Consider the following 13,418-nt stretch of genomic DNA (forward strand, 5'->3'; position numbering starts at 1 on the left):
GACCACCACGCATGATCACCTAAATGTCATGACAGATCAACTAAACCTACCGAAGGAAGTCCTAATGCACGCATTAGTCAATGAACAAAAAATCCTATGAAATTGTATCAGAAATTACTGGTACAAGCAGAATACATTCATCAATGACATTATCATCACTAGACTTCGGCAAATATGCAAATAAAAATGTAGAAAATATGCGCATAAATATGCACGTGTTTACCCGAAAATATGCAAATATTTTACAAAATATGCATACAAATAAATAAAAAAATCGTAAAATAGTAACAATTTTATTTAAAAAAAAAGTGTAAATAACTAAATATTTCCTACTATTCATTAAGATTTACATTTATTTTAAGTAACTACATCATTTTTAAGTATGAATAAACTTATTTAGAATTATGGTAACAATAAATGACCAAGTGGTGTTCAAAATTTTCTAACAAAAACTTGTGGCTTCTGTCTGAGTACATATATTTATATATGGAAAAACTTCGTTCAACATCAACTGATGTAACGGGAGCATTTTTCAAACTAACCAAAACATTTGGTTCTAAATTAATTGTTTCCGAAATATTTCCAGCTAGAACACTGACTACTTCAGAAAAAATATGGTAACCTTTATTTTTTTCCATAGTAGCTTCAAATTTTTTTAAAATATCTTTTCCAATATTACCTCTAACGTTCCGACAACATGACGCAAATTCTTTTATTAATGCTGTACTTTCGAACAATGACAGTTTTGGTGATTCTAACTAATTGTTTTTTGAACAAAACTAAAATTTGATTTTATAAATGAAAGTTCTTGTTGAAGCAAGTTACTCTGAAAAGTTTGTTTAGAATCCAAAAGAGATTGGGAACTTTCATCTGTTAACGTATCAATTATGTTCTTTATTTTAACAAAATGATCTGCATAAAAATTAGCTGCTTCTAACCATGTTCCCCATCGCGTTAAAATAGGTTGTGGTGGAAGAGGAATGTTAGGTAGCATTTCTTTATAAAGTTGAATTCTTATAGGAGATTTAAGAAATACTTTTTTGACACTGGATATCATGGTATTTACAAGAGGAAACTTTTTTCGTATTTCCTCTGCAACTCTGTTTAATCCATGCGCTACACAAGTAACATGTATTAAATCTGGGAAAAATATTTTTAAATTTTGTCCTGCTTTCACCATATAAGGAGCAGCATCCGATAAAATAAGCAGTAATTTATTAGAAGGAATAGTTGTCAGAAGAAAAAAAGTTGCTAATGTTTCTTGTATAAAACGCGAAATTGTTAAAGCATTTGTTTTCTCAAGTTGCTGGCATGAAATAAGATAAGATTTTGGTAAGGTATCTTCTTTAAGAACACCAATCAATAAATGAGCAATATACTTTCCTGAGGAATCAGTGGTTTCGTCTACAGATATGTAAAAATAATTATCTGCAATGTCTTCCTTAATATTAATTAACACCGACGAGTATAGCCCGTTCACATTATTTCTTCTTAGAGACCGATCACTTGGAACATTAAGTTTGCAATATTTTTTTAGAAACGAACTAAAATTTACATTTGCTAATTTTGAAAGCGGTATGTTTGCAGACACTAATGCGCGACACAAGTCTTCATAAAAAGTTTCTTGCTCATCTAATTTTTTTGAAGTAGATTGGAAACATTTGGCCATTGAAGTTTGATGTTTTCCTCCAATTTTTCCTTTTTTTGCAATGTGTGAAGCAGTTCTCACATGTTGGTCTATCTGAAATTTCTTCTCACATGCTATCTATAAATAAAAATAAAAACCTTTATTTTAACCCAACCTTTAAAATATAAAAATATACAAGGTGTTTTTGGTTAATCAAATAACTGGTTTGGAAAAAAAACACTCGCTAAGTGTTTTAAATGCAGTATTAATCCACAAATTAGTTTTTGTTACTAACCATTAGTACATCATATAACTTATTTTAAAATTCAACAAAAGTTTTTTTTTGTTAATTCAATTACAATAAAAATAATTGTGTTTTAGAATAGCTGACTTCATAAAAAAAGTAAAGGTGAAAAATTTTTCTAAATACACACCATTGTATTGTACCATGGACAATTTTTTCTCACTAAAGGAAGCTATTTTTCATTTAAAAACAACCTACGAGTACTAAATTTCAAGTAAATACGTTTATTGGTTTTAAAGTTATTGTTGTTATTAACTAAAAGAATTTAATTTTTTTAATTTTAACACCCTGTATCTCGAAAAGTAAATAAGTTTGACCCCTCATTAACTATATCGTTTTGTTCAATTTTTCGAGAAGTATCTACAGTCAAACGTTGTAAGTGTCATTTGGAAACACCCTGTATGTATGAAATATTAGATATTTAATAGAAAATATTAGATACTTACAATTTTGCCACAGACTGAACAGTAGATTTTTCCCATATCCATAGACAGCTCTTTATAAGGTTTAATCCAAGTTGAAGCACTGGTTGTTTTAAGCATTATAAAATCACAATCTTCCTTTTTGTTACGCACAACGAGTGTTTACGCTTTGAATATCAAAACAAAAATTATTTACAAATCTGAGCATCAAATTAGAAATGTTTAGGTACCTAATTCAATAAACTGGGAGATTTTGGAAAATCCCTAAATTAGGAACAAAACTATTAGCCGTTTACCTGCTGTTAAGATACAATAAATTGTAGATAGATTTGGGGATTAGATCATAAAATGCAAATGAGCGAACCCTTAGCGATTATCCAATAACTGAATGCCTCAGTGACCGAGACTTTCTAAGAATGTTGAGGGCTACTTAAATTGATCTTCTTTGAAATTGTAAATGTTTTGTACCTGTAGAGATTACGTACTTAGATCATTTCTTGATTAAAATGACTACAAAATTTTATACAAGAATTGAAATAAATTGGTATGTTTAAAAATTTTCAAATACAGTATAAAAATCTGAACTTTTATGCACTTTATGCAAACTTTTATACAAATATGCCAAAATATGAAATATTTGCATAAAATATGCACAATATGCAAAATATGCAATATGCATATTTGCCGAAGTCTAATCATCACCATCTTTGGCTTGACAATCCTCTGTGGATCCTGACCTGCTCTAAGCAGGTTAGGAAATTATACCTTTTGCACCAGAGCACTGCCCTTGATCGTTTATAGCTCCAAATATGTTGTGGAGTATCTAACGCTTGAATATTCCCAAAAATGTTTCATCTTTCATAATTTCAGGTTTTATATACATATACATAGGACATATCACAATCATTTATACTCATGTTCGATCTGGAAAAACCAACCAACTATGCCACAGGAAGGTCTCACAATATTTCAAGATAATGGTTCAAATTCAAGATAATAACATATGTAAGGTTTCTTTATTAAAATATCAACAGTATTTTCAATTCAACCAAAGAAATGCTTAATATACAACTATATGTACAAAATCAGAATATCAATATTTTACATACTTTTTTTCCAGTCATTTGTCATTTTTTACAGAATTTTGTCTGGCCAAATTCACTTTGTATTTGAGAGGCGCACAAAGAGAATGGAGACTGTGGAACTCGTAAGAGAGACAGGAAACGAATGTACACTCCGTGCAGGTATTTTACTTGGCAAGACGTTACCAAAATAAAATTCAGAAAATTCCAGTTTACACCAGTGTGCATCCAAATCTCAATTGCAAAGTGAATTTGGTCAGACTGTATATGTATATGACAGAGCCATCCTAGCTGCCTCATACTTATAATTATTTCTACTGGAAACAATCACCAATATCTCTCTTTCATCAATATCAATAATGCTCTCTTTGTTTATGGTAGATACCTTGTGAAACTTACCAACACCGCTCAAATACAAATGACTTTAATAAGCTTAAGATAAGGTTTTTTGCAATAATTTGTTGGCAGCTATACCAGAAATACTTGCTTGTTTGATATTCCATATCACAGCACTAACTATGGTTTTTATAGTCCAGTGGCAAGTATCTCTCAACTTGTCAATGGATTATTGAAATCAATTTAACATCTTCCAAAATAACATATTTTTCTTTGTTCGAGTCTCATCTTTGATATCATCATCATCATTGGCTTTTACAACTCTTCGTGAGTTTTTGCCGCGTTTACTATTGCCTTCCATTGATTCCGATCCTGTGCTATTATTTCCCATGGTCTTACTTCCATCTTCTCCAGGTCTTCCCTGACTGCGTCTTTCCACCTTTTTCTAGGCCTTCCTGTCGATCTTCTATCATCTGGTCTTTCCCAAAACACATTGCTAATCAGTCTGTCGTCATCACTCCGTACCACGTGGCCTGCCCATCTTAATCTATTGGCTTTTATGTATCTTACGATGTTTCCTTTCCCGAAGAGAGTCTCTATTTCATTGTTGTATCTGCTCCTCCATTCATTTGTCACGCTGTCATCTCTGATATGGTCTTCCTTTTTGGGGCTCTAGTATAGCTGCCCAATCTGATGTTATTTTTAAATTACAGTTTGTAGAAGCCACAGTTAGAAGGCAGAAACAATCACCAATATCATTAACAAAAATATTAAACAGAAGAAGGTCCTAGGTGAGAGTCTTGAGGCAACTCAGATAGGACTTTTATTGAAATTGAAGACTATTCACCTTGATAATCAAGGACTTTTTTCGAAAGATAGCAGGTGAACCTACTTAAAACTAACCAGTTCCTAAAAACTATAACTTTCTCAGCAGATCAATATGATTAACTGTATGAAAGGCCTTAGAAAAATCAGTATAAATTACATGTATTTATCCAAAATGCCTGGCAAAATATGCACATATGTAAGACAATTAAACTCAGTTGACTTATCCTTTTGAGAATCAAATTATTTATCAATTATGGTTCTTTTCCAGCTCTGTTAGGAGACTTATAAATTGATATTCACTATCTTTAATGGAAATGAATCACAATTTTAGTTGAAAATATAACTCCATTAACAGTTTAAATTAAAATATACAATATCATAATTAGGATTCAAAACTTGAAATTAATTATAATTTAAAATCAATATCAAAAAGTTTAAAAACTGAATCTAAAAATGGTACATACTAAAAAACAAAAAATATAACAAGAACAAAATTCAACAATACATATACATATCACAAAGCAAGAGATATTTTTAAATAAGTTAAAGTTATATTGAAAATTTCAAAATCGAGATCATTTAATAGCCCCATGTATCTATCCAGTGGGTTGTGAATACCATATGTTGTTCTGTGAAAAAGAATATTAAAAACATTAGAGCTTGATGGGGAACATTACAGTTAATCTGGCTTAACAGATTTGGACAATAAATAAATCCATATAATATATTATTATGATCTTATATATAGATATAGCTCCTGAAATATCATGGTAGTTCTTGAGTGAGGGTAAAGATAATTGTTGTTTGATAGGGGAATAATCATAATTTTCAATAGTAGTGTGAACATAATAATCACAATATCTCAAAAATTTATGCTGGACTCTTTCTAACGTATCAATATTGTTCTGAAAATAGGGTGACCAAATAACTGAACAGTATTCCAAAATAATTTTAACTAAGCATCAATACACTAATCTTGTTGAATCATTGCAATACTTGCAATTTCTAGTAACAAAACTGAGAAGTTTATATGCCTTTACTGAAATAGTGTTTATGTGGTCACAGAAAGTAAGCTTCTCATTGAAAATAACACCCTAATCCTGAATAGAAGAAACATAATTCAGTGGCTGATTATTAATAGTATAGCTTGTTTCAATTCTATTGACTTTAAGAAAAACTTATAAAATAACATTTTTTTACATTTAAGTGGAGTTTGCTCTGATTGTACCAATTTTGTAGTCAACCTAAGTCATCTCTCAACAAGGCTTGGTCTTTTAGCCTACCTGTAACTTTCCAAAATTTCAAGTCAGTCATCTGCCAACATTTGCTATTTAGGGAACAGGAAGTGATGTGATTAACAAAGATATTAAAAAGAAGTGGAGAAGTGTGGCCACATTGAGGAGCTCCAGATGTTACTGAGATACTGTCAGGCAGAAGAAAACCTATATTGACTCGTTGACTTCTACCAGATGTATTTGGTTATCTACACAATCAAATGCTTTGGAAAAATCTGTGTATATTGCATCTACTTGTTTACAGTCCTCCATTTGAGATAATATATCAGATTGATGGCAAACAAAGTTTATTGCAATGGAATTTTTGCTACGAAAATCATTTGTGATTGAAATATTCAGCCTTAGCAGAATCAAGAAAGTTGCTTTGCTATAAGACTGTTAAAGAGCTTAGGGATTGCAGATTGTATACAAATGCTATGATAATTTTCAATGTTGTCTTTCTGACCATTTTTAAATATACTTGCTTTCCATTAAGAAGGAAACATAGAGGTTTCCAAAGATCTATTAAACAATTAAGAAATGGCATTACAGGGGTACAGACACACATTTTTAATAAAAAATTAGGCACTTCATTGGAACAGCAGTAATCAGTCATGGTAATCTTAGGACAAATATTTGTACTAAAGTTGCTATTTAATGGATGGATAAGTATGCAAAGGTTGTTGCTATTTGGTGAATACACAGTTTGGAAGAAGTTCATAAATAAATTAACTATGTCTTGACCATTTGTTGCCGATTGGACTTGATAAATAAGGAGTTAGGTAGGTTATGACTAGATCACTTATCATTGATGTACTTCCAAAATGATTTTGGATTATTTGTATGGTCTCTATTCTACCAAATCCGTGTTAATGCTATTGAAAAAGTTCAGCAAACAAATCTATGGTTTATAGCATACAAATTGAATAGACCTTTGCATACTTACTCTAGTAAGATATCCTAATGCAACCTAAGCTTTATACTCTGCAAAAACACAGGATAATGTCAGATGCAATACTTCTGTTTAAGTTGGTATCTGGCCACATTTATTGCCCTGTCCTGCTTGAGCTGTTCCACTTCAAAATACCTAACAGGGTTAGTTGTCACCAAATTATTGTATAATTTATTATCTGCATGTTATGAAGTTGTTTGTATTTGATGGTATTACTACCAAAAGCAGGTAGCAGATATAACCATAAATAAATAGTCCTTTGTTTTGCTTTGCAGAAATACTTGCTTGTTTGATATTCCATATAACAGCACTAACTATGGTTTTTATAGTTCAGTGGCAGCAAGTATCTCCCAACTTGTCAATAGATTATGATTTATAGACAGCAACCTTAAATGGTCCCTTCATATCAATGTTTTAAGTAAGAAACTATTGTCAGCCTGCTATGCAATAAGATCTGTTTCAAAGGCAATCAATTTAACATCTTCCAAAATAACATATTTTTCTTTGTTCAAGTCTCATCTTCCATATGGTCTTCCTTTTTGGAGTTCTAGTCATCATCATCATCATGCAACCTCTTCTGTCCACTGCTGGACATAGGTCTCTCCCATTTTTCGCCACTCTTCACGGTTCTGTGCTTCTTGTTGCCATTTCTTCATGTTGGTGGTCCTCCTCTGCTGCGTTTGTTTTCTCCTGGGCGCCAGTCAATTAGTTTTCTGGTCCATCTTGTGTCTTTCAGTCTCACTATGTGACCTGCCCAATTCCATTTCAGCTTGGCTATACGTTCAGTTTGGAGTTCTAGTACATCTGCCCAATGATGTTACTTTAACATTACAAAAAAGAGTAATACAGTATCTTTTTGGCTTCATTAGAATAACACATTGCAGAAGCTAGTTCAAAAATCTTGAGATATTAATGCTTCCCCCTATATATATTTTAGAAACTGTTTGCTTAATTTGTAAACACCTATATGTTTTTCAAGCAAGACCTAATCATGACTACTCCACCAGAAACTCAATCTTTAATCTGTATTTACTGATCCCATCCACTGAGTTAGTAAAGAGATCTATATTATATTCGGCAAAAAAAACTATACAACCACCTCCATTTAAAACTTAAATCTGCAACATCTTTCCCTAAGTTCCATAAATTGATAAAAGCCTATCTATTAAATTACAGTACCTTTATGTACAAGTAACTAAAGTATTTTTATATATATTTTAATATCACATGCAGCAACTTAAACTTATTAGTTTGTAGGGATTTATTATGCAATTTGCAATTTATTTAAATTTTGCAATCAATTGTTTATTTTATCTTTTATTTTGTGATATCGACAATTTATGTAATTTCAATAAATTTTAAATTGCTATTTGTTATTTTTCTGACTTTTTGTAAGCTTTGTCCATAAAATTTGTACAATTTTCAGTCACAATAAAGTATATTTCTATTCTATTCAGTGATGAGAGTGTAGGTTTTACTAGAATATCTTTGCCCGTTTTTAAACATAGCATTCAACTAGCTTTAAATGAGTTGTAGATTCCATATTTTTGTTTTAAGTATTCATTTTTATGATATATGTAGTTATTTATATGTTGTTGCTCTTTATTGTTTTATTATTGTTCAACATGGTTAGTTTAATATTGTTCTGAAGCTATTTTCTTGTGGCATTTTAAATTAATTTATATTTAAATGGGAATAAGCCACATTAAAGGTTAAAATACGTTTATTTATATTTATAGGAATGATTCAAATATAGTCCTAAAAGAAACGGATGGTAAAAAGAGAAAAATCAAAGAAGCGGCTCTAATTATGCTAAATGAGACCAATTGTGTCGCGAATTCCTCGGCAGAATGTAGTAGGATCTGGTTACCCATATTGAAAGAGGAAGTTATTAAAAGGAAAATACCAGTATTGGTAAGTCAGTAACATATGGAGAATACATCATTTATGTTTTTTAAATAACAAACATAAAATCGGAATTTGGTGTTTATTGAAGGTAAACTAAATGCACGATCAAATACTTACCATGTCGGGATAGTATTATGAGGTTTTTTTCCTGGTTTTTCCCTCATAATTTACTATGGAATCACTAACAGGAGAATTTTACTGTCATCATGGCATGTATTTGTCTTTTTAAAGACGAATTACATGTTATGATCTTTTCTGACGGATATTCTCAAGTTAAAGTTGATTTCATGTAATCGAATGAACTATCTTATAAGTAAAGTCGTCCCAGGAAAGCAACTCAACAATATTGGCAATATCATTTTAAAGTTGTCTACTTTAAAATGTATAAGGTATGTCTGAATTGTCAATATAGATGAGTCAGATAAAATTAAATTATTAGAAGAATTATTCACTAAGTAACAAAAAACAAAATTTGTTTAATTTACTAATGTTTGTATTTTGAGAACGATTTCCGAAGTGGAAATTGAAACGTCAATAAATGTATTTTAACCTTTAATGTGGCTTATTCCCATTTAAATATAAATTATGGTTAGTTTAGGATTCTTTATATTATATTATATTTGAAAAATGAATTCTCTGGTTAATAAATAAATAAAAACTTCCTCATTTGTTATTTTGGTCACCATTACTGTTACTCTCTCTGTTAACTCAACTGGTTTTCTGTCAAATTCTTCATTTAATAAACTGTCAAAGTACTTTTTCATTGGTTTTTTACATCCTTTTTATGAACTAGTATTTTATTAGTTTCGCCATGTAGGAAATATTAGAATTGCTATTGGTACTTAGTATTTTATTATTTTCATCTGGGACACACATAATTTGTTTAAAATCTTTTGTTTTCTGTGTTTGGCTATTTTATATAAAATGTTTACTTAAAAGTTATAATGATAGGTATAACAGTTTTTATAGCTTTTTTGTAATATCTCATTTACTATGTTTATTAGATCACCTACTGACATTTATTGGCAGAATTAATTTTAATAAACTTCCATTAACTTTGTTATTTTGAAACTTTCCACTCAATAACCAGTAGTTAGCATTTTGTATGTTTTTAAATACAAAATCTCTCTAAATATTTAAAAATCATTTTTTGCCATAGTTATTTAATTGTTTTACCTAGAACTATATACTTAATAGAACTGCTTGTTATTTCAAGGAATATATTCAAATTGTAGTTGTAATAATAAATTCCTAAGAACTATTGATAGTTCTCCAAGTTGTAAGCATGATTTTTAAACAAACACTCAATATTTTCTGTTTCATTATTTAAGTTCATTTCAAACTAATAAAGTAAAAATGTCATTTCTATTTTTATTTCAAAAACTTAAAGCATGCAACTGGTTTTACAGCTTTTATAGCACCTGAATTTTATATCCATTTTAAATTATAACCCACTGAAGGCAAGAAAAATACTTTTTAGGTAAGTATTTAATGTGAAAGTATTGAAAAATATTTCCTTCTTGATCTGTTTAATTTGTTTTTAAATCCTAAGATTGGAACTTACTATATTTATTATTGTTTCTATTAATAAATTACATAAAATGTGTAAAATACACTTAACCAACTGTTGGAATGTAATTAGTTAACTGACACAAATTCTTTTCTCCAATCTATGAAAATATACATACTGAAAATTGAATCAATCTAGATTTGTAAATACATACCTTAGAATTAAGGAAGCTAACTGCGAGATTTTTAACAGTTTTGAGATTCAGAGAAGCCTGTGGGACAGTAATAGTATCCCGTATGAGCCCAAATTGGAACAAGAATGTAACTTCTAACTTTTGGTTATCCATCTTTTAATGCTCTAAAATGATCCTTATCTAAATATTCAAATTTTATTTAGCATTAATTTATTTCGTGTAGACGTGCGGAACCGGTTGTTCTTAATTTAATTTATTTCATCCTTTCGGAAATACCAGATTTGGGTTCAATAAAACAAGATCTACTGGTACCGTTATGAACACTTTGTTACATTTTTAACACATTTCTACAACCTTTTCGTCAATATTTAAGACACTGAAAGTGGAGGACTGTTATGAGGGGTTTAATCCACCGTGTTTTAAAGAAATTTTCAATTTTTACGGGGAGAAACTTAAAAAACATAACTTCTCAACACAAACCACCACATTTGACATTTGTCTTGGCCTTCGCCTTTCGTGACGTTTAAGATAATACAATGTTGCCAAAGGTAATTAAATATCTTCCATCATATGACCCAGATTTTCTACAGCTAATATCTCAAAAGAGCTACATACTCACTAAGAAATCATCCTCTGCTTCTTTTTATCTAGTTCATTATAAAACTAAGGTTAGAAATTGTTAGATTAGGATGACGATGACGTTTAATTCAATTTGTAAACATTATAAATCTGTTTAACACAAAAATGATTGAAGTGGTTGCAAAATTGCCCCATGGTCATGTATTTCTATCAGGTGAAACCTTAGAATGTAGTGTCACTTTTATTCATCCTCCTTCTCCTACACATACAGTTGCTCAAAGCCACACGGATGTATTTGAAAGTTTAGCTTGGGCCTCAGCCCAAATCCACTGCCAATGCTTTACTGATTCAAAAGTTCCCAAAGATAGGGCCTCTGAAAATATATCGAATTTTCCTGTTACTGCTTTGAGTGTACATACTAATGAAAATGCAAGAGTTGAAGTAGCTACAAAACCAAAAATACTTTTTTGTGATTTGAGATTATCTCCTGGACAGTCAAAAACATGTAAGTAAAGTATTACGGGCATAAATTGATTTGTAATGTTGTTTATTTCTAGATATCTATAGAGAAAAAATCCCAAACGATTCCCCTCCATCCTATAGAGGACAGTTAGTGAAATATTCATACAAAATCACAATAGGCACACAAAGAGTTAATAGTCCTGTTAAATTGTTAAGAGTGCCCATAAGGGTTCTTCCTCTTTGTGAAACTTTATTAAATGAAGCTGTTGCTCTATGTAATGACACTACAGAGGAATTGACACCTGCAAATCCATTTTTGGAAATCAGAAAAAAGGAAAGTCCACTAGAAATTGCACTTCAAAGTCTACAAGTAAGTAGACTTTGTTTTTTTTTGTTATAAAAGTTCTATTTTAAATAATATTGTTTGACTGTCAGTCTGTCTGTGCATTGATCTACTTCAGTTCCAGAGCCCTATGTTAATTTGTCTTTGCCTTTGTTTAAATTTTCACCTCACTGAATATTCCTGCACCAGACCAGTCTGTGTACCAGTACCAGATATAACCTTGCATATTTGGGTCAAGTGTTTCCTCTACCGTATCTCTCTCATAGGCAAATGTCCATATGGAAAGGTACTTTAGGCTTGTATCTGGGTAAAATATGGTCAGCAATCATCATTTATTAGTTATTTTATTTGTTCTATCTGGTGATTCCAAGTAAGCATTGAGTCTAATATTACCCCATGATACTTTACTTCTTCTCACCAGAATTAGATGTGTACAATTTAGACTTTGAGGACCAAATCTCTCCAAATTCTAACTTCTGGTAATTTCGACAATTCCATTTCATTTGAAGTCCATCCAATATGACACTTGCTTCTCTTCTGCTATTCTAATCTACTCCGCTCTATATAAATATGTCCCCATTAGTGTTTTTTCATTTAAGAATTATAAGTATGTCAAGTATTACTCATAGAATCATAAAAAGACAATTCACTTTATATAATTTTTTTAATAAATTATAGAACGTTACTGCAAGAAGAAATCCAAATTCCTACATGATCACCAACACATGGGGCAGGGTAGCTCGATTCTGTCTCTTCAAGCCAGCCTATAAGCTAGGAGAAGACATAATAGGAACTTTTGACTTTACAGTAGCTACAGTTAGCTGTATACAAGTTTCAGTATCACTACAGTGTGAGGAAAAAACAATTATTGAAGGTGCTGCTGAAGATAATTCAAAGCAGACTAGGATTATTACTTTTGGAAACTTTCATGAAGTTTGCTTAGGATATGATTATACACAGCTGATATTACCCATACCTTTGTATGTAACCCCAGATTTTGCCACAAAACTAGGTAAGATTACTGACAAACTTGTTAAATTATTAATTTGTTTTAACAAAGCCGTATTATATTTATTTTTTAGTGAGTTTAACGTGGAGATTACATTTTGAGTTTGTGACTAGCACCAACAAGGGTTTATCTCCACCAAGTCTAGAGGACACTGACTGGAGAGCACCTTCAGAGGTAACTGTGGAAACTATGGTCTGGAGTTTGCCCATAAAACTATACTCAACTACACCCACACATGTTGCACAGGGTGTCTTAGCAAATAATGTTCATAAGTTAGTTATTAGGTGAAATATATTGCAATAAAAATGTTTGTTACATTTATCATGATACAACTCACATATTTATATATGATCTAATTCTCACTTGTACATTATGTTATTATATTTACATGTTAGCATTTTATTACTGATATATTTAAATATTGTAAATTAAAGTATTATTTGACTTAGTATATTGTTTTTTTTTAACTATTATTAGAATTTGATTCAAAATAAATTACAGTCAGTTTGGTAACTTCCTTTCAAAGTAATCAATTTGGACAACTTGTAAGTACCAATGAAGCAAAAAATTAATTACTAAATTTAATAGA

General features: G+C 30.6%; 2 protein-coding genes across 2 annotated transcripts in view; one reads left to right on the forward strand and one right to left on the reverse strand.

The window, feature by feature from the left end:
- The window catches only part of PKD (serine/threonine-protein kinase D3), a 63,563-nt gene extending 52,592 nt beyond the window's left edge, over nucleotides 1-10,971 (reverse strand). The window contains exon 1 of the mRNA XM_072531492.1: nucleotides 10,458-10,971. Within this exon, the coding sequence (XP_072387593.1) occupies nucleotides 10,458-10,589 (132 nt within the window). The 5' untranslated portion in view covers nucleotides 10,590-10,971. The remainder of the gene's footprint in view (nucleotides 1-10,457) is intronic.
- Nucleotides 10,972-11,084: 113 nt separating this feature from the next.
- On the forward strand, nucleotides 11,085-13,277 carry LOC140441067 (RAB6A-GEF complex partner protein 2). The gene is made up of 4 exons (XM_072531495.1): nucleotides 11,085-11,520; nucleotides 11,573-11,847; nucleotides 12,499-12,832; nucleotides 12,903-13,277. Exons 1-4 carry the CDS (start codon nucleotides 11,181-11,183, stop codon nucleotides 13,115-13,117), a joined length of 1,164 nt encoding a protein of 387 aa, XP_072387596.1. The 5' UTR covers nucleotides 11,085-11,180; the 3' UTR covers nucleotides 13,118-13,277.
- The last annotated feature ends 141 nt before the right edge of the window (nucleotides 13,278-13,418 follow it).

This window comes from Diabrotica undecimpunctata, chromosome 5 (assembly GCF_040954645.1).
Source record: "Diabrotica undecimpunctata isolate CICGRU chromosome 5, icDiaUnde3, whole genome shotgun sequence".
Classification (NCBI taxonomy): domain Eukaryota; kingdom Metazoa; phylum Arthropoda; class Insecta; order Coleoptera; family Chrysomelidae; genus Diabrotica; species Diabrotica undecimpunctata.

Excerpts from the sequence above, each read along its gene's own strand:
- LOC140441067 (XM_072531495.1), top strand. The coding sequence starts at position 11,181 with ATGATTGAAGTGGTTGCAAAATTGCCCCATGGTCATGTATTTCTATCA. Across the intron at positions 11,848-12,498 it reads TTGCACTTCAAAGTCTACAA|AACGTTACTGCAAGAAGAAA; the intron begins GTAAGTAGACTT and ends AATAAATTATAG. Across the intron at positions 12,833-12,902 it reads AGATTTTGCCACAAAACTAG|TGAGTTTAACGTGGAGATTA; the intron begins GTAAGATTACTG and ends TTTATTTTTTAG.